This window comes from Micropterus dolomieu, linkage group LG02 (assembly GCF_021292245.1).
Source record: "Micropterus dolomieu isolate WLL.071019.BEF.003 ecotype Adirondacks linkage group LG02, ASM2129224v1, whole genome shotgun sequence".
In the NCBI taxonomy this organism is placed as follows: domain Eukaryota; kingdom Metazoa; phylum Chordata; class Actinopteri; order Centrarchiformes; family Centrarchidae; genus Micropterus; species Micropterus dolomieu.
Window position 1 is genome coordinate 12,630,944 of NC_060151.1, and position 21,050 is coordinate 12,651,993.

The 21,050-nt window shown below is 39.5% G+C and overlaps 2 protein-coding genes across 7 annotated transcripts in view; one reads left to right on the forward strand and one right to left on the reverse strand.

Annotated features, from left to right (window-relative positions):
* Nucleotides 1–7,051, forward strand: part of atp2a1 (ATPase sarcoplasmic/endoplasmic reticulum Ca2+ transporting 1) — a 24,258-nt gene extending 17,207 nt beyond the window's left edge. For all 6 annotated transcript variants that reach the window (XM_046074848.1, XM_046074840.1, XM_046074857.1 and 3 more), the window contains 6 exons: nucleotides 1,060–1,262; nucleotides 1,769–1,854; nucleotides 2,009–2,142; nucleotides 2,949–3,066; nucleotides 4,508–4,625; nucleotides 6,760–7,051. In XM_046074848.1, the coding sequence (XP_045930804.1) occupies nucleotides 1,060–1,262; nucleotides 1,769–1,854; nucleotides 2,009–2,142; nucleotides 2,949–3,066; nucleotides 4,508–4,625; nucleotides 6,760–6,770 (670 nt within the window). In that variant the 3' untranslated portion in view covers nucleotides 6,771–7,051. The remainder of the gene's footprint in view (nucleotides 1–1,059; nucleotides 1,263–1,768; nucleotides 1,855–2,008; nucleotides 2,143–2,948; nucleotides 3,067–4,507; nucleotides 4,626–6,759) is intronic.
* A 364-nt stretch (nucleotides 7,052–7,415) lies between these two features.
* Nucleotides 7,416–20,808, reverse strand: rabep2 (rabaptin, RAB GTPase binding effector protein 2). The gene is made up of 12 exons (XM_046074888.1): nucleotides 20,579–20,808; nucleotides 16,106–16,261; nucleotides 15,066–15,148; nucleotides 14,604–14,978; nucleotides 14,281–14,376; nucleotides 13,827–13,925; nucleotides 11,343–11,456; nucleotides 10,781–10,859; nucleotides 10,655–10,666; nucleotides 10,263–10,417; nucleotides 8,431–8,547; nucleotides 7,416–8,272 (listed from the first exon to the last, which is right to left on the reverse strand). Exons 1-12 carry the CDS (start codon nucleotides 20,601–20,603, stop codon nucleotides 8,168–8,170), a joined length of 1,416 nt encoding a protein of 471 aa, XP_045930844.1. The 5' UTR covers nucleotides 20,604–20,808; the 3' UTR covers nucleotides 7,416–8,167.
* Between the last annotated feature and the right edge of the window lie 242 nt (nucleotides 20,809–21,050).

Consider the following 21,050-nt stretch of genomic DNA (forward strand, 5'->3'; position numbering starts at 1 on the left):
GTTATAAGAGGAAGTGTTCTCGGAAGAGATGAGTTTTCAAGAGCTTCTTGAAGTTAGAGAGGGACGCCCCTGCTCTGATGGCGTGTGGTAGCTCGTTCCACCATCGTGGTGTCACAGATGAGAATAGCCGGGACTGGGATTGCTTTGTGTGAAGGGATGGCAGAGCCAGGCGGCGTTCGTTAGAAGAGCCTATTGGCCAAGAAGGAACGTAAACTTGTATTATGGAGCTGAGGTAGATAGGTGCAGATCCTGTAGTCACTCTGTATGCAAGCATTAGTGACCTGAATCTGATTCTGGAGGCCATGGGTTGCCAGTGGAGGCAGAAGAGAAACTGGCCGATAGTTCTCAACTTGAGTTGGGTCAAGTGAGGGCTTTTCGAGCAAGGGTTTAACCCGAGCCCTTTTGAAAGTGGTCGGGAAGGTTCCTGAAGCCAGAGAAGTATTTATCACATGAGTGATTGCCGGGACCACAGAAGGAGATATGGCTTAGAGGAGATTCATAGGAATCGGGTCCTGTGGGCATGTAGTGGGACGGCTATGGGTCAGGAGTTCTGATACTTCGTTCTCTGTGAGAGGAGTAAACGAGGAGAGTGAAGTGCCATTGACCTGGGAGGGAAGAGCAACAGATATAGCAGGACTGCTACATGTTAGCCTTGGTGTTGAGCCTTTTGCGCCATTTCCCTTGGAGGGAGACATGTATAAGGACTGCTACATGATAGGTTTTCCTGTGCCGTGTTCACACAGTGGGAGCTGACCAGGGCGGGAATAGAATGGTTGATTTTGAGAGATTTAGAGAATTTGCTTGTTACAGCCGCCACTTTGCCTGTGAAGATGGCAGCAAAGGTATCAATAGATTTTCCAATCCCCCTGTAGATATGAAAAGCACCAATGAATCTCTACCACAGTTGAAAACAAATAGAATAGTATAGCCAAATCTTAGGTTGGTATCCAGACATGAACACACTGAAATCACCAACACCCTCACACAATCATATCTAGACAGATAAGAAGAGGGACAGTGTTGAACTAAGAAAATTATTTCCCACGCTTTCTCCTTAAGTATCTTCCTGACCGCTGCCCTGGGTCTGCCTGAGGCTCTGATCCCCGTCCAGCTGCTGTGGGTCAACCTTGTGACTGACGGTCTGCCTGCCACAGCTCTGGGCTTCAACCCTCCAGATCTAGACATCATGGGCAAGGCACCCCGCTCCCCCAAAGAGCCCCTCATCTCTGGCTGGCTCTTCTTCAGATATATGGCCATTGGAGGTACAGCACATTATGTTCTCTCACTCTCTCTCTGTCTTACGATCTTATGAAGCACTTGAGTGCAGGAACATGGACATATTATCTATGATCTGAATCTGTCCTGTCGTCACACTTTGATTTGGTTTGATACTTACTGATACCGCCAATAAATCCTTCATCCCATAGTGGTTGAAGCACTTGCTTGTTGCAATTTCCTTTTTAGTTTGTCTAAAACGGCCTCCAACAACTTGTGACAATCTGGTCTTTTGAAAGAACACCACAGCCACATGAGAATCAAATGTTCACAAATGCAGCTGTAAATTTCATCTCAAGAACTCTGAGTATGCAAATGAACACTGGTTTCTTTAACAACGTCATCAAAACTCTCTGGCAGAAGTTATACATGTAACATCCACAGGTTTATTCAAGATTTTTAGTTTTGAACTGCTGTCACAGGTTCCTTGAATAAATAGTTTCTTTCTTTGGATGAAGGACTTTCTTATTTAACATGGTAATATCTGTTCCAGGCTACGTTGGTGCTGCCACTGTCGCAGCAGCTGCCTGGTGGTTCTTATACTGTGACGAAGGACCAATGATCACCTTCCACCAGCTGGTTAGTATTTAACATTATTTAGTCATTTGTTAATTGTTAACTTTTCCTACAAATTATGCATCTGCGGTATCATCTCACAGCGTGTAACTAAGCTCCTCAGAGATTGTGTCAGACTTAAGTGAATACCAGTTTGTTTTTCTGTCTTCCCTGCCAGTCACACTTCATGCAGTGCAGTGAGGATAACGAGGACTTTGAAGGCATCCACTGCGAGGTGTTTGAGGCAGCTCCTCCAATGACCATGGCTCTGTCTGTGCTGGTCACCATCGAGATGTGCAATGCTCTGAACAGGTCTGACTGCACTGTGAACGCACTAAACGTCAACACAATAACAATAGATGATATTGTCCCTAGTGGTGAAAGTAACAAAGAACATTTACTCAAGAACTGGACTTTCAAATCCAAATAATGAAATATTTTGCCAAAAAAGCAAATATTGGAGAATTTGCTACCCTGTTAATCACCCCCCCAGTTTATCCTGTGACTCTTTAGGAGGGGGTCTGACCGCAAGGTTGGAAAGAACTGGACTACTTAATCTTCAATAGAAAAAGTTAGAACTAGCTCCATCTTAATTGGCAAATAGTAAAATACTGCTTACATATTAATGGACTGGTAATTACAATCTAATAATGTCATGTCAATTGTTGTATTGGTACTTTTACTTAAATACTTCTTTAACTGCTACGTAGTTTACTCAGTGGTGGAAGAACATGGGAGCCATTTTTCTGTATTGAGTATTGTTAGTTTGAATGCATTTTGCTGATCCTACTTATGTATTGCTGCTGAACTTTTACTTGTACAGTGTATTTTTACACTGTGGTATTGAAGGAACAACTTGTTTAATCAGACCTAAACAAAAAAAGGATGGTACTGCAACTATGATTCTGATTATAACAATACACACGATACACAATATGAGGACATCTTCCTTCAGTATTTACCACATATGTATCAGGGCTCATATACATACACATTTTTTTTTCATACATTCACTTCAACACACACACTCATATGACCTTGAATATTTTCAGTCTGCATTAACGTACCCCTCCGCCTCCCCATCCAACCCCACCTTCCTCCTCCTACCCACACCCCAGCTTGTCTGAGAACCAGTCCCTGATGCGCATGCCCCCCTGGAGCAACGGCTGGCTGGTGGCCGCCATGACCCTCTCCATGTCCCTTCACTTCATGATCATCTACGTCGACCCCCTGCCCGTAAGTCTGGCCTCCTGCACTACAAAACAAACGTCCATCTCCCTCCACTCCTCCCTCACACACACCATGCTCTCTCTCACAATCTCATGGCTTACAGACAACGCAGCGCTCAGTTGCCCCAAATTACTAACATAGGTGGCATTTAAGGTGGCACACAAACAAACCAGCTGCTCAGCTTTGCGTGGCCTTTGTGAATTCCTTAATGGGTGCAACTGTTTCTGAATGTCTTTGCACAATTCTGGGTGAAGAACATTATCTAACAAAACCTTTCAGAGAATACTTTCAGTGGAATATGTTATTTATTGTTGAAATAAATCCAAGTAGGAACCTCCGGTTCTGAAAAGTGAAGCCAATGAAAAAGTGCTTTAAACCTGCATTCTTTCTAATGGCCTGCAGGGAGCGACTCCACAAAGAAGTAAGATTGTATTATTGTTACTGTATATTAACTATACGTTACTCGTTAACTGTGTATCCTTCTAGCTACATTATACATCAGTTGGTAATCCTCAAAAGTCAGCAAAAGTTGCTATATTTCCAAATGTTTTCACGTTTCTGGGCATTTTCAACATTTTCCTGGATAACTTTTGGGTAGAGAAGATGACTTTCAGAGATCGTTTACTGTTACCAGCTACCTAATAACATTGACAAAATATGTCTACATCAATGCAGAACAAGTTTCACTATTTGATACTACTAGTATGTATTATTTTAATTTAATACTTTACTTTGCCTTTTACTTTATGGTTTACCATTTACAATGTGTGCTTCCATGGGAGCTACCATTGTTGTGTGACGTCGGGGTACATATTTTCTCTCAGAGTTTCTCAGAGTAGGAAATCTGACGTTCCATAGTACTTTTTCTAGTCGGAGGTCAGAAATTTCCCAGTTCCCAGTTACAGCATAATGCTGACGTTCCATATTTAAAGCATGTTTGCATGTATTTAATTAAAAGTATAAATACTATCATATAGTAAAAAATGCGTGTAAATTGATGTAGAAATATGTTGCTAGGTAGCTGGTTACACTAAACCAAGGCAGTGCTGAGGATGCCACTGGGTGTACACTTGAGAGTTTGTCACTGTCAGCCATGTTTTTCGTTCACTATCGGCGTCAGGCATCACCATGCACCTGGAAAGCTTTGAGGTTGAAAGTAAGATGTTTCAAATTGGACATTTCCCAGTTTCAAGCAGTCTGGAAAGCGGCATTTGAATAAGTTTAAGAGACCAAACTGAAGCAATGATCATGAATTGGATCTGATGTTCATTGATCTCAAGTGGTCACAGTTAGTAACAAACACAATAATAATACACAGAATAATACAGACATTTAAACTGATCATTAGCACTAATGTTAATAGTGTCTGTATAATTAATATACAGCTGCTTCTTACTAGAAGTTGTGCATCTTGGCATCTTTAACACGGTGCTGCTCTCGTCCACAGATGATCTTCAAGCTTACCCACTTGAACGTTGAACAGTGGATGATGGTGTTGAAGCTCTCCTTCCCCGTCATCCTCATTGATGAGCTTCTCAAGTTTGTGGCTCGCACATACCTGGAGGGTAAGATAAACATGTGACCTGATCTCCATTTTTCTTTTATTATTATCAGGGTGGTTCATAGTGTGTAAAAAATACTTGGAGGGGATTTGGGCATGACAGGTGCTGGTCACATTATCATTCATTGGTGTGTGTGCTGCTTCAACACACTCAGGGTAAAGCTGGGATGATTTTCATGTAATCGGGCAAATAAACCGCATACAGAGTTTCCATTTTAAAAGCTTACATTAATCCCTCTGGTGCATATCGTGCATATTTAATTTTGTGAAACATTTTATAGGAACTGTTAGAGGTGCAGAAGTTATGAGTCAGCAACTATAAAACAATAAATTAGGCTCCAACACTTGGAGAATACAGAAATCACTCTCATTACAGTACATCACGTTGATGAGTAATGTGTAATGAAGACAATGGGCTTGTGCACCAGAACCTTATGTTCTTACTGAACTGAAATATGATAACACAGTCTAAGTAATGTTTCTTCAACTCTCGTGCATTTGTGTTAAATACAATGCAGCACTATGTGGGAGTCGGCTCATGCTTGGGCTATAAATGTGTACACATCCTTCTATTCAGATGCCAGACCTACTATTAAAATATACACCACGTGTACAAATGTTAAGAACACATGGTTTCATCCCTCTCCTTTAACATTTCAACCTGAACTTATGCCACCGTCTCCTTTTACATCGGTTTTTAAGGAATATATGATTGATTAATGGAATAAGTTACTTCCCAATTAAATGCCATTTAATGTATTTTAACTGTTGTTTTAATCTCTTTCCTTTTTCCTTATAGTTTTAATTATCTCCCACCCTCTTTCCTCTAATCTCTGTTGACTCTGATGACATTTATCTAATTATCCTCTCCTTGGATGCTCTTTTTCACCGTTCCCTCTCTGACAATCCAGCCTAAACCTGTTTCCCTCTCCTCCATACCCCCGTAACAAAACAAGGTATTCCCCTGACTGACGCTAAAGGCTTAAGCACGCTGCATCATGCACGTCTTGCTGGGTATTATACATGTTTAAGTTACTCTGTCAAAGAAAAAATGTCTGTTATGTGTGTGTTTTGTTGATTTTGTCTGCGGCCTAATACATTTGAATCCTGAGTGTAGCTGTGATCAGTTTGGTTGGCTGTGCAAGTAATTGGTCTCCGCATACTATATAGTATTACATAGCTGGGGTTTATTGTTGGAAGCTTGAAATGTTATGTTACTTGTTTGAAGTAGCTTGTAGATCCTCTGAAAGTAAAATACTATCCTGCTTTAACTATGCATTTACTGTAATCAAACTAATATTGTGCAATTTGGTAGCAAGGTAAAACATAATCAAAATGGATTATGTTGTATTATTTCTCAGACACATGTAGCTCGCTTGCTGTTGTGATCATAAGAGGCACCCAAGCAGCCTTGAAATCATTATTTTGGACATTGCTCACATAAAAAAAATGCTTCAACATTTAGATTTTCTCACCTGTCACTGTCACAAGGTGTGGATTTTAACTGGAATTGCATTTTATATTGTAGTTTAGCTAATACATTTGAAAAGTGCAATATTTTTCCCACTATGTGACACTGCTCAATAACGGACTAAAATAAGTTGGCCTATATAAGATGTAAATTTGGGAAATTACTAAGTTAGCTAGTTCGCTTTCTTGCCGAGTGAATACATCAATGCTGGAAACAGCAGCCTGTCTCTGTCCAAAAGGTAGCAACCAGCACCCCTAACACTCACTAATTAACACATTATAGGTAACCTGGTTTGTTTAATTCATGTATGTAATGTTATTTCTTTCAAAAACGTGTTTAAACGATCAATTTATTGTTTTTCTGCTGTTGCATCAAGCCATTTCTTGAACCAACGCTGGTTTTGGTACAAATTTAAAAACATCTTTAACAAGCTTTTTCAGAGTTGTTTGAACAGGACAGGCTAGCTGTTTAGCTACGCTAAGCTAAACTAGCCGGATATTGGCTACAAGTAAACTTCTTTTTTTCCCCCCCCCAAACTGTTCCAAAAAATATTCCTTTAAACAAATTATTGTTATTTGTTAGTGGACTATTCGCTCATAATGTTTTTACTTAACCTCAGCACAATGTCATTACCATACAACTGACAAGCTCGCATTTTCCTATCCAGGGAAAGTCTAGCGGTAAAGTGTGACAGAGAGCGGCTGAAGCAGAGAGAGCGGAGACTCAGGGTGGAGAGAAAAGGCTGAGCGCTCCCCAGAGAGAGCTGCCAAAAGTCACTTGACCTGATCAAAACAGCAAGTGGCATGAATACAGAAGAAAACAGCCATCTGAAAATACACCAAGAATGCTGCAAAATATTTTTTCTGTGTATGTACTGAAGTTAATATATAGGTAAGAAGAGTTATTAAAACTATTGTGTTGATTCTATTCTTAAAGAATAAAGATATGTATTAAAGAAATCATCAGACTTGGGTGTCAGTGTTTAGCACCATTTCCTGACCTTAATCAAGGTTCTGTATGAGCACAACAGGAACTATAATGTAATCAATAACCCGTAAACCCAGTGTGTCTCTACGGCTGTGTAGCATTAACGTTCTATATTGTAACTATATTGTAAAATTGACACGTGACTCCATATATCAAGTTGGTAGAGTGGTGCTGCCGCTGTATTTTGTTTTAAATTTTCAACATCATGCATGTATTTCCAAACAAGTTAAATTTAAATCAAATTATAGAGTATATTAAGTCCTGGTCTTCTGTTCTCAGCCAAGGGTTAAACTGTATCATCTTATTTACTTATAAACTCAAAGGTTGAAGAAAAGAAAGTGACCATCTTTACTTTTAATAATGTATTAACACAAAACAAACTGACAAGATGTTACACATTCACATTTCTTCACTGATTTTTACTTAGCTTCTTTCCTAACCCACAATCATAAATTAGCTTTAAGTCTAAAAGTGATTATGGTTGTAGTAATAATAAGAATGGTTAACAAGGCTAAGATAAAATAAAGACAAATTAATGCGGTAAATAAAAATCCCCTGTGAAATTCTGTTAATTTAGGAGTTTTCTACTTTGTATCATTTCATTATTGCACTATGATTTGCTGCTTTTAGAGATCCTCCTTCACAAAGAAGATGCAAAACAAAGTCTGCATGGGAAAACATTCGTGTAGTTTGCATATCAATTATGCAAGTGAGTGTTTTGCTGGAGTCATGTCAGTATTATCAAAGGACTACATTTACGTATGTATTAGTACAGGAATAAACATGTCACTGGATGCAAGAAAAAGGGTGTGAGAAATGTTTTTAGTGTCCCCAAAGCATTAACGGTTCATCAAAAATAAATTTGGTCTCCAAGCAAAAGTTTCGGTCATTGACACCAAACCATCATTTCTGAAACAAACACAAAAATAACGTCTCTTTAGGAGTATCCATCCAGTGTTACAAGTGCTGGCAGCACCATCTGTGAAGATCCCAGTGGTCACGACAGTATTTCATGTGCCGATGGTTAGCTGGTCCTTATTGATCACTGTATCTTGGTCGGCGCTCTTTGGTTCCAATGTGACTATAACTCACGAGGCGTCCGCAGGCGGCGAACCAGCTTCACTGACTCCCCCTTCCAGGATTTCCTTGACTTGTTCAAGACTCTCAGCCTGTCGGATTACCTCCAGCTTCACCTGAAGGGGAGAGAGGGGTCAGTAAAATATGAATTTGTCATTGATAGTGTGAAAGTCCTACTGGGTCACCTCAGAAAAATTGTTCCTGCAATTTCCTTCAGTCAGTATATTTCACTCCTCCACTCCCATAACTTCTAAAACCGTATGCTGCTTCTTACCTGCAGCGACTGGGAGAGCTGAACAAAGTCCCTCTGTACAGTCTGGCTGGTGTCGACCTGGGAGCGCAGACTGATCACTTGGCTACGCAGCTCCAGACACTGTTGCTTCAGGGCCTCCTGACAGCCACAGAGAAAACGGTCACATTAAAATACTTCTCGTCTACAAATTTCTCCATGGCCTAGCACCGCCCTTTTTATCAGTTCTTCTCCATCCGTACACCCATATACTCTCCACTCCCCACTCCAGGCTCTGCACTATGGGGGACACGGACTTCAGTGTGGCTGGCCCTAACCTCTGGAGTGCTCTCCCCCAGATTTGGCACCAGTGCAAATATTTTAAATTTATACTGAAATCTTACATGTATAGATTAACCTTTCCTGCAGCTTTGTAATATGTATATTATCAATGTATTCTGTGTTTCGTTTTATGTATATTAGTTGTATTTGATCACTTGTTTTCCTTTTTGGCCTTTTATCCTTATTTTTTTCACTCACTTTTGAAGTGTCTTTGGGTGACTTGGAAGGCACTGATAAATAAAACGCATTATTATTTATTACTAATATTATTATTATTAACGTCATCATAACAAGGTGCTAGATTAGAAAATCTATTACTTAGGAAACTCCTACTGGTAGTACCAACAAGAGAAACGGTAGCTAACAATAATTCATGTCATTATTTATACTACGAGGTGCACATGTTCAGTTAGTTTATTCTTAAAAAAGGTCCCACATTATGCAAAATGCACTGACAATGTCCATTCAACCTAAATATTAGGTGTGGGGTCGAAAATCGATACAGCATAGTATTGCGATATTTTCCGTGGCAATATTGTATCGATACATGGACGTCAAGAATCGATTGTACATGAGAATCTTACTTTTTGGTACTATAATAATAAATTCAATTGCTTTTTCAGTCCATGACAAAAAGAGTTTTCCTTTGGGGACATAATTTGAAGTTGGGATTAAAGGTAATAAATTGCAATATATCGCAATGTGTTTAAAATCGCAATAATATCGTATTGTGGGGCCTCTGGTGATTTCCACCCCTAGTAAATGTCCCTGCTGTGTCTAAAGACCGCCAAAAGAAATACAACATAATTGTCTCCTGCTCAGTCTTTCAGTAAATGTGTGTGCAAACACGCCGTTTGAATTTCTCTCCATTCTTGACGTCATGAATGGATCTGGTCAGCATAGGACCTCTTCCAGCCCTTCAGCACCCTTATTCAGTATGTCTCGCAGAAAGTGATTTTACGTTTATGAAGGAAAGGTAAGTATTTTCAATTTTTTCCACTTATGTTTCAGTTTATTAGTTCAGTTTTTTTGTACTGTAAATGTAAACATTTTCTAGAAGACAAAAAAATAAAAGTATGAACCTGAAAATTTGAATAATATGGGACCTTATGGGACCAATAACCACAATTAATAATTGATCTTGAAGGATCATTCTTGACTTGACAAAAAAGTCTCAACACAAGGTCCAACTTAATTGCTGTTTCCCAAACTTTTAACCACATACCTTGGTCTTCCTCAGTGGATGGAGTTGCTCAGTTGTCATGGAGAATGTGTATTTGTCATTATGTGACCTAAGTGTGGATTTTCAGTCACACGGTCATACAGTATTTGGGTGAGATTGTAACCTTCGTTTCTGTTCAAGGATGGAAATTGAGCAACTCCATCTGCTGAGGAAGGCCACAAGGGGTGGCTGAAAGCTTTTACAACAAGTAAGTTGAACCTTTTGTAGAGATTCTTTTAAATAACCATTACAGACAGGAATCATCACTAGTACAAATAACAGCACTGTAGCTAAAAAAGCAGGTTGGATTTACCTTATCATTAATGATGGCCTTGTTGGTGTTCTGCACATGAGAGAGTGCCACCCGCAGGGCTTCCAGTTCAGTGCGGCAGGCCAGTAGTTCAGCCTGCAATTGGTCCTTCTGAGCCTGGATCCTCTCTGTCTCTGTCTTCAGACTAGACAGCTGGACTGCACACACAATCGCAAACAAGGCGGCTTAAAGTTTATGCTAGAAGATCACTGTGGAGTTCACCGCACCATCTACAGAAACACTGCTGTGTATTATTAAAAGGAAAATTCCAGTTTATTACATCTTGGTTCACCACAGTGATACAAATGTTAAAGGTGAATGTAACCCTACACCAATGACAAGACCTACTAATTGGTTTACCAGACTAATAATAAAACATGTTTACATTTACTCACCTTCCAAAACGTCTGACGACAGGAGTTGGAGCAGGCAGGAAGAGGTAAAGAGAGAATAAACAATGTGTCATTGTCAAGACTGTCGGTGTTGAAAACCTGCCCTAAATAATAATATAATGCACAGACCATTCTCCTCTGTCCGGGTGTCCAGCTCATCCCTCAGGTTGACAATCTCAATGCGAAGACGCTCTTCACAGTGAGCCCCCTGCACGTTAGAGTCACCATTACTATTCATAAACGTTGTCAAAGCACAGACACAATCTAACCACCTATACCGCATGAAATAAACATTTTACACTACCAACAGATGGCCAAAATACTTCCAGAGCCAGAGCACTGACAACTTGGGAACAAAAGTGAACCTTTGTTCATACTCTTAAAAGGTAAACGACATAAATACCGGAGCCGTTTGAATCATTTCCAATTCTGAAATGAAGAAAAACAGCACCAAACTAAAGGGAAGTCACCAATGAACAGATACAGGGTTCTGTTCCCTTTACAATGCGATGTGAAACTATTCTTCTCAGTAAAGGGGATGTGAAAACTGTAAAATACAATGATTTTACTAATTGTGTTACAGTGCATGTACATCTGAGTTTTCAGAAACTGGATCCCAAGTGAGTTTTCTTTGCCGCAGCACTCATGGAGCAGATGCACTGTAAATGAAAGCCTAGAACAATACTCATACCTGCAGTGTTGGTGGGAATGATGAGCTGGACTCTGGTCCTTCATCCTCAACTTCCTCTCCTTTCAGTCTGGACAGCTCACTGCACATCTTCCTCTGGGAAAATGACAACTCTGCCTGGACACACGAATGCTCATTTGAACACCTACTCCTACAGAATAATGTGTTAACAAATTGTGTGCTGGCTCTGTTAATTATACAGACTTGCCCAAGGCATCAATTGACTACTGTTGGCTTTTTCACTGTGTGATGGATGAGTGAGTCATCGCGCACAAGGTTTACACATTTATGGCAAAAACATATTTAAGAAAACTTCTAGGCATCTTTTATAAAAATGGCTGAAACTAAACATAAGAAAATGTAAAATCTACACATTTTGGGAAATAAGGTTATTCTCTTTTTTTGCTGAGTTAGATGAGAAGATCAACACCACTCTGATGTCTGTATGGGAAATATGTAGCTGGAGGCAGGTGCCAGTCAGCTTAGCTTAGCATAAGAAAAGGAAATGGGGGGCTAGCTGGCCTGGCTCTGTCTGAAGGTAACACATCCTACAAGCGCCTCTAAAGCTCACTAATTAACATGTTATATCTCGTTTGTTTAATTTGTACCATTTGTGTAATCCATCCTAACCCTAACTGAAATGTAAGAGCAACACATTGTGGTTTTACAGGTGGGTTATGTGCCAGACTTTTCTTGGCTGGGTGCTGGTTGCCTGGCAAACTCACAATGACTACCAAAAGTTACTGTTCCCCACCAAGAAATACTGTAGTCCAGCACACAAACACGGCAAGAATCTCTGCAAGAAGGCATGTATCGTAAAACTTTGATTAATAGCCCGGGCTTATATTAGCTAAAAATCACTGAATTGACCAGGCCTTCATTCCTTCTGCACAAAACTGAAATAGGCTATAATCAAACTGTTTCAACCAGTATTATACTTTAGTCCCCGGATCTCTTTTTAAGGAACTAAAAGGTTCCTTCAGCCCACTGTTTCCACTGTGGACTAAAGTCCTGCAAAGATTAAGCAAATTAACCAGCGGACGTAGGCTGTAGGCCTCCACGACGTACAAAGGGATGCACAGGCATCATTATTTGTAACCACTATCCATGAGCAAAATTTATAAATGAACAACAGATTTGATTGGAATACAGTGAAAAACTATAGGCTTTGCTTGACCATTAAAAACTGCTTTTTTGTGTAGGAGTATAATGAAGAGACACACGATAAAGTTTGTTACAAATTTAATAACAAACTGGATAAAACCATCAAGTTCTTAAAATAACTTCAGCACAAGAACGAAACACAAAACATAAAATCGTGACAGTTTGGAAGGTTATTAAACCATTTCCAGCTGCAGCTCTTACATCTGTGTCTGCCTGAGCTCGGAGGAACGTCATTTTTAACGAGCTTTATTACCTTCTGTAATCAGCTGTACCGCTTGTTTTGGAGAAGAGGAGACCGGCTTCAGCTCTGAGTAAAAACTTTCTGACTGATGAAAATTTAAAACAACAACTCCGGCCCCAGTATTTAGCTTAACTCCATCAGCTGTTCGCTGTAAACAAACAACAAACCGCTGCAGGCTGGCTGTTTTTTCAGAGGGATACATTTAATGCTGACGTACAATCTCAGGCGGACATCGGCGAGACTTTTGAGGCTATTTGACTGTTGATTGTGATTTACTGGTTTGCAAACAATGGTTGAAAAGAGGAGCAGTAGTAAAAAAAATAGCCGACATGCTCAATTTAAAGCCAGTAGCCTCTACTCGCCCATTCAGAAATTCACTGAAAGGCATGACCCACCCCACCAAAGTACCGGTTCTTTCGGAAAGTACTACCCCACAAGCAGGGACTTTTTGGGGGGTAAAATAAAGACCCTAGAACTAAATTTAGACCCTGGTCCCTGCAGTGGAAACGCAGTGAGTTCCTCCAAAGATTCCTAGTTCCTCTGGTGGAAACACGGCTTTATATAAAAATTGTATCAAATCATTAATTTGATCTAGCTCCGACAGACCGTTTAGTTGCTTTTATTTTCTAGGTAACGAGGTAACGAAAACAAGCATACCCAACAACACAGAGCAGGATGAAGAGAAACGTGTGGCAGAAGTTAGGAGACAGTGAGCAATGGACTTCACGTGACAGTATTCAAAGGACAGGATTAATTTTTATGAAAAGCTGTTTTGATTCTTTTGATCAGTGGACCAGTACGGACTTACCGAGTGCTTCAAAGGTAACATGAGTCGGCAGTTTAATATTTGTAAGCTGGCAACCCAGGGGACTTTAGGAGGTGTTATCCATCCAAAGGACTTCTATAAAAACCTGACCAGGCGTCTAATGAAGACAGGCATTTATTTGTCAAAGTGTGGACTCACACAGGCCAATTAACCAGACAGGCGGCTATTTCCCAATATGTTCTATTTTTTCTTTAAAGGAAATCACCATCTCTGACACAGTCATAACACACTGTAGGATCGACATCATAGCACTTACCAGCCGACTCTGGACTGCATTCTGTGATTGGCTAAAAGATTTCTGTAAATCCTGGAGGAGGGCCTCTGAAGCGTGGACCTGAGACTGGAGAACTGATACCTGAATACACATCCAGACACACACATAAAAAAATTAAGTGAAATGTGTATGATCAGAATCAGCTTTATTGCCAAGTAGGTTTTCACATTAAATGATTTGTCTTGGTATTTTGGTGCATATTAAAACACATAGTAAGAGAAAAGAAAAAGAAAAGAAAAAACAAATACTGCAAAAGTCATAAATCATAATGACAAAAATATATCTGTTTTTAAAATGAAAAGAGCTGTAGAGTGTTTAAAACAAAGAGGATGGAATGTGCAAATGTTCACAGTATAAAGGATTTGTGCAATATGCAGAAGTAATAACCCAAAAAAAGGTGCATTTGTGCAACTGGCTACAGAGCAATGTTCCTCACCTGTTTGTGCGTGTGGTTGGTCTGTGTATCCAGTTCTTTCTCCAGCTCCTCTTTCTCAGCCTGCAGCCGACTTACCTCCCCTCGCAGCTCTGACACCTGCCCAACACACCACGCCATCATTACACCACAAAGTCTTTTGTCTTCTGGGAAGCTTTTGGTCAGACCAAAAACTTTGCAGCAGTAAATTAAAAAAGGATGCTTTTTTCTTTTGCTTTACCCTTAGCATTTTACTGTGGCAACATTTCTTAAAATTTAGAAGTATAAAGACGTAGTGATTCAATAAAAGTACAAAACCTGACCTTACCAGATATAATGGTCTGTACCTGAGCATTGAGTGAATCCCAGTCGCTGTGCGTGACCAGTCGGTGTCCAGCCGGCGGCAGGTAGATGGCTTCAGGCACCAAAGTTCCTGTGGAGACTAGAGAGTCTGTGTCTTCCTGAGCATGAAGCTTCCTGGGCAGAGAGGGCGTCTCTAAGGAGAATGAGGACAACGAGTCCGAGTCGCAGTGCCGCAGTGAAAAATACCCTTCTGCTGTAAGTGACGTCCCTTCGCCCTCTGCCGCCTCAATCTCTGCTGGTTGGTTGTGCCTCCTGTCCATCAATGCCGTGGCCTCGCCCTCTATCTGGCTGTTGGTGATCGCTGTTGGGGACCGATTACTGGCTACTTCTGCATCCACCCTGCTTTTCCTTCCACTGATCTACCAGGTAGAGGAAAACAAATGCTGGGATTAAGAACAGAACACTTGCAAACAAATTTGGAAAAAGACACAAAGTTAAACACTGACCATGTTCTGTCCACTGGTTCTCCTCCACTCCACAGACTGAGACTGAAGGACAGCTATCCTGGCCTCATACTGCGCTGCTGTCTCTGTAAACAACAGAGGATAATGAAACAATGATGAAACAATTTAATCCTACAGTCAGATGAACGATACACGGTTTGCTTGAATGGTTGAGATTACTAATAAGGCTTTAAGCCCTCAATACTTTTAAAAAGTGATGCTGTATTTGAGATTATGATCTGTTTTATTAGCAAGGCTTTAAGGTTTAACAATATAATAAACTTTAACTGCTGCTTTTTAACTTTAAAAAGCAGCATAACCCTTCATGTAACTGCTTCCCTGTTCTCGCCTGACCTTTTACCTACTGACCTTTTATTACATACTTTGGCCACATACCAACATTTTAGCTGTATTAAACTTATATTACCCATTGAAAGCCAACAGGGTAACTAATATTAGACATTTGATTAGAAATTACAAACACTGGAAACGAAAATGAAAACAAAATAAATGTAGAGCTGTTTAGTTCCCCTTATAAAAATAGGTCCTGTTTTTGTTTTGTTTTTTTACATATCAAAGTGAGAGGTTTCCTGTCACAGTCAGATGTTACTTGCATGTACATTTACCTCAAGCAAGGTTAGAGCAGAACAATGCCTTCCTTTACACTCAATATGTATCCAGTAAGTACTTTCAGTACATATGACATTATTGAAATATGAAAGTGAAAGTCCATTAAGTTTCTTAGAGCTGTGTTTGTTGCAAAACACTGCCAAACCTCTTGTCAAAGGGGTCTTAAAATCTAGAAAAAGTTTGTGTGCGATATATACACAAAAAATACCGCGTTCTAAATCTATGGTGCAAAATGTTTTATGATTTAGGCTCTGATTTATTTCACCCCACAAAAAGAATACCAAAAAACAAAACAAAAAACACACTGCGTTAATATGTGAAATTAGACCATGTGCACACAGGGACTGTCACAAGCACACTGTGCTTATCACACACACATGTAAATATTCAGCCACAGCCAAACACAGACATACCTCTGAGAGCCTCCTGCAGAGACTGGATTTCTTGATCACATTGTTTTTGCAGCTCTGCCAGTTCCTCCTGTTTGCTCAGCTCACAGATCGTCGCCACGCCCTGCCAGTGTTCGGCCTGAGCTCGGCACTCGGCTAGCTGGGCATGCAGGCTCAACTCTGAAAATCATAAACAGGTTTAAAGGATAGCAATCAGACAAGACCTGTAAGTAAATACCTTACTGTAAGATAAAAAGAAGGCTCATCTGATGTCACTGATCTATATGCTGAGGACTTTGCAGAATGTGTTGTCCTTGATAGGAGGACAAATAGTGGTTGATAGAGCTGTCTGAAAGTTGCATACAATCCCTTAAATATACACTATATGTCATGTAACAGTGTGTGTGTATTTTGAAGGATTATGTTATGACACAACCTGACAACATTCATAGTTGTTTAAGTGTATGACAGGGCACAGAATCTATTGTTTACATTGTTTAGTTCACTAGATCAATGAGGAGAGTGAACCCTATCTATAAATGATTCAAATTAGTGAACTGGTAAATAAACAACCAGCAAAGTCCCACAGATCCCACTGCTGGAAGTGTAAAAACAGTAAAGATAATTACAAAAATCAAGCAATTTCTTCCTTACTAAATATGTAGAAAAATTTGACGTGTTAACTCCTCTGTTTGTCACAGACTACGCTTACACATTTGATGATGGTCATTTCACCTTTTATATGTGATACAGATGAACAAACAAATATTCCTTTTGGGCAAAGGGCCTGTGTCCACCAAAGCGTTTTTTACCAGCTGAAAACGCCACCTGCTCTTCTGAAGACGCCTAGTTGGAAGCACTAGGGGGCGCATGATACATACGCTTTGGTTGCTATGATACATAATATCCGTGGAAGTGATGTGCTGCAAGTAGGTTATATTTTACTGAATGTAAAATGTCAACACAAAGTAAGGTAGGCCTAGGTATATTTGCCCTTACCCTTGCTCTGCATGAAGAGAAAGCTGAAACATGTAGAGCGAGCGGACGCACTCGCCCTACGTGGATCCATGAGATTTTGCTGGCAAGGAAATAACTTTCGTTCAAGAGCTGAGATGGCTCGGTGTGGTGTTTGGACGGCTGGGTAAAAAGTGACAGGGACCAGCGCTGCGTTTTTCCCAAAGCAGAACATTTTTCAAATCTCGCTGACCAGAAAAAACGCTCAGCAGCTCAACATGGAAAAGACGCTCAGCGGCTCAACGTGTGCTGGCGTTTTTACCATGTTGTAAAAACACGGCGCTCCCAATGAATTGAAAAAAAGAAGCTGGGGTCAAAAATGCTTTGATGTACACGGGCCCTAGGCTCAATAACCATCCAATCCAAATAGACTCATTTGGGATTAGTTCGGTAAAGTTGGAAATATATTCACAGATTCAAACTTCCGGGATCAATAACTCACAAGCAAAACGTTTTTTAAACACAAACAACGCTTCTTTACTGTTGTAGTTAAGTAGACAACAAGCTACAAGTACATCTTCACCTAAATGACTCGTCCTACAAGCAGCACAAATAACATTGGTCTTTACGTTTAGCACTTAGTTTGTATAAATACTGTTTTGCATAATTTTGGAGAATTTTTCTTTTCAATAACTTAACTGTTAAAGGCTGTATTGTCTCCAAAATCACACCACAAATCATTGATATACTGCTTGTGATACTACAACACTTAGTTTGAAGAAATATTGTTTTGCATAATTTTGGAGAGGTTTAATGTTCAATAACTTCACTGTTATACGATGTAGTATAATCAAATCAAAGCATAACCACAATGGGTCGCCTGTTGGTTATACTACAATACTTATTGAGAGACATAAGCTTTTGCAATGTTCGGGGGAATTTTAATCTTCAATAGTTTAACTGTTAAAAGCTGTAGTGTCTCCAATATCATCCCACGCATCAATGGTCTCCTTCTGGTTATGATACAACACTTATATACAGAAAAACTGCATTTCCACAATTTGAGGGAATGTTAATATTCAATAAGTTCACTGTTATACAGAGTGTCTCCAAAATCACATCACACATCAATGGTCTCCTTAAGGTGATACTACAACACTTAAGAGAAAAAACAGCTTTTACAAATTTAGGGGAACTTTAATCTTCAATTACTTCACTGTTATAGAGTATTTCTAAAATCCTCTCACACATCAATGGCATCCTGTTGTTTATGCAACAATGTTTTTTTATGGTTTTAATGTTTTGCAAGATTAAGTTTAGTCACTCCATTTTCACAATTAAGAGATTTTGGCTTTATTTTGATTAATTTGAACAAGAATCTCTTCAGCATTTAAAGCACATAAGAATGTGTCTTCCTTGCTTTCCTCAACAAAAAAAATCCCATAGGTTTAGGCTTTATAAATTGCATAACCTACTGAAACACACAATACAAATCATATAGCCTACTAAACTGCATTTTCTGAGAAAGATAACAGTTTTGTTTAGTAGTTTTTCTCAGTAGTCAAAAGTTGAAAAGAAGGGTTAATGCAAAATAGTTTATTCATTAATTAAAGTAAAAATAATTATTTAGGAAATCCCGTCTGACCCTCTATTTGTTTTATGACTAATAACTGAAAATATATAAAATCACTTTTGACATGTGTTGCCCAGTTTGCTCTCTTTGTGGTGAGAATCGAAGTATGTTGGTAAACGTATCATGTGTTCACACTGATGCAACTATGGACCTATGACACTTTGTTTGGTCTATTTGTCTTTAAATTTACACAATAACATACACCAAGAGAATAGCCATCAAAACATGTTCAATCATTTGTCCAATATACTGTATATCTTTATATTCATAACAAAACAAAAATATCTGTACAATGAAAAGAAGACACTCAAAGCAATGGCCTTTAAAATAAATTAAGACTCTGAAACAACCTTTTTATGTGTTCAGCAAAATTATATGAGAATTGAAACAAACATGGCAAAACAAACACTTCCTATATAACTACACAACTGATCTTACTATTAATGAATACATCCACAATTGTAATGAGACATTGGTCAACTTCTATCTGAAAGTTAAAAAATATTTCAGAACTGTAGCTTCATTGTTTGTATTGGTTTGTTCTTCTTGTTTTCCTTAACTTTCACAGTGAAGTTATTGAATATTAAAATTCCCCCAAATTATGCAAAACCATATTTCTCCTCACTAAGTGTTGTAGTATCACAAGCAGGATATCACTGACGTGTGAGGTGATATTGGAGACACTACAGCTCATAAAAGTGAATTTATTGAAAAGAAAAATTCTCCAAAATTATGCAAAACAGTATTTATACAAACTAAGTGTTGTAGTATCATCAACACGAGATCACTGATGCCTGGGGTGATATTGGAGACACTACAGCTTATAACAGTGTAGTTATTGAATATTAAAAATAGGCCTACCTAATATTGGGTATGCAAAAGTCTTTTTTTCCCGAAACTAAGTGTTGTAGTATAGCCAGGCGTATATCATGAATGTGTAAGGTGATTTGGGGGGCACTACATTGTATAAGTGGGAAGTTATTGAATATTTATGCAGTATGTGTTTTTCGCGTTGCAATTTGTAGTCCCTGGTCCCTGCGCTCCTAGAGGCCAATGTTATTTGTGCTGCTCGTAGGACGAGTCATTTAGGTGAAGATGTACTTGTAGCTTGTTACTACAACAGTAAAGAAGCGTTGTTTGTGTTTTAAAAACGTTTTGCTTATGAGTTATTGATCCCGGAAGTTCGAATCTGTGAATATATTTCCAACTTTACCGAACTTTTGGGATTTGGGATGTGTAGAGCTGTGTTTTTTTGTGATATTTTTTGGATCTCCAGGACCCCAAACACAACCTTAGGGTTGATCAACTGTTGCAGAATGAGGATCTTTCTTAGGTTACTTTACAGTGACACTTGTTGCTGTGTTGCTCCAGCTTATCCTAGTTGGCAAACCTTTCTCATGGCAAATGACCTGAAGTTGCAACACTGCTACTTAAGTTACTTACTTTAGTAGCAGCATAACATTACTCAGAGATAAATTAGTTGTAGGAAATAGGACATGGACGTTAATGCTATCGTTAGGATAATAACGTTAGCTAATAAGTGAAACAGAACTCTCACTTTAAATTAATGTATCCAGAGTGAAATAGAGGCTGAACCAGATTAAAAATCACTTTGATCTGGACCAGTGGACCCCCCTCGGGGGCTTAGAGAGGACCCCGCACCCCAGTTTGGATACAACTAAGTTAGTTAGCTTAGCGGCTAGCAGCGCCCGTTCATTCCTATGGTGAAAGATGCTAATAGGCCGTTAAATGGTTATCTGACCAGAGCTGCTTCAACATCAACAGGTTTCTCTCACAGTGAAGAAAAGCTCACAAGTTAATGTTTACTAAAAACTCGTGTTGTAAAGAGGTTAGCATCGCCTCACAACCAATCTTAAACGTGAAGCAGATTAAAGTTTAGCTTTTATTACCTGTGTCTTCGCTCTTGGAGCTCATCTTCCCGTCAGACACAGCTCGCAGGCGGAGGCCGCCCGACGAGACGACACGTCTCACAAAAGTCCGTGAAAGCTGTCTAAATCATGCTGTACATAAGCACCAGAGCTTTGATGTGGAACTGATCCGCGCAGTGTCAACTTCAGGAAACAACTTTCCCCGGTCTAAGCCTGCGGAAACACGTCAACCTCCTTCCTGTTCACAAATGCCTTTCCCTCCGTGCCTTAACTTTTTATACGGTCTATGGCCAGACCTTGTGAGCTGCATTAAATCTTAATGTTTTTAATGGGAGCTAAATAAAGAAAAGTGGCCACATGTTTGCTTTTGTAAAAGCCACACCCATATATCCTCCACGTACATTAAAAATCCAGTCATGTCCAGTGTATGGTGACCACTGGAGGTCACTGAACCACATACTGAACCACATTCTTGGCTGTCTATCAAAAACAA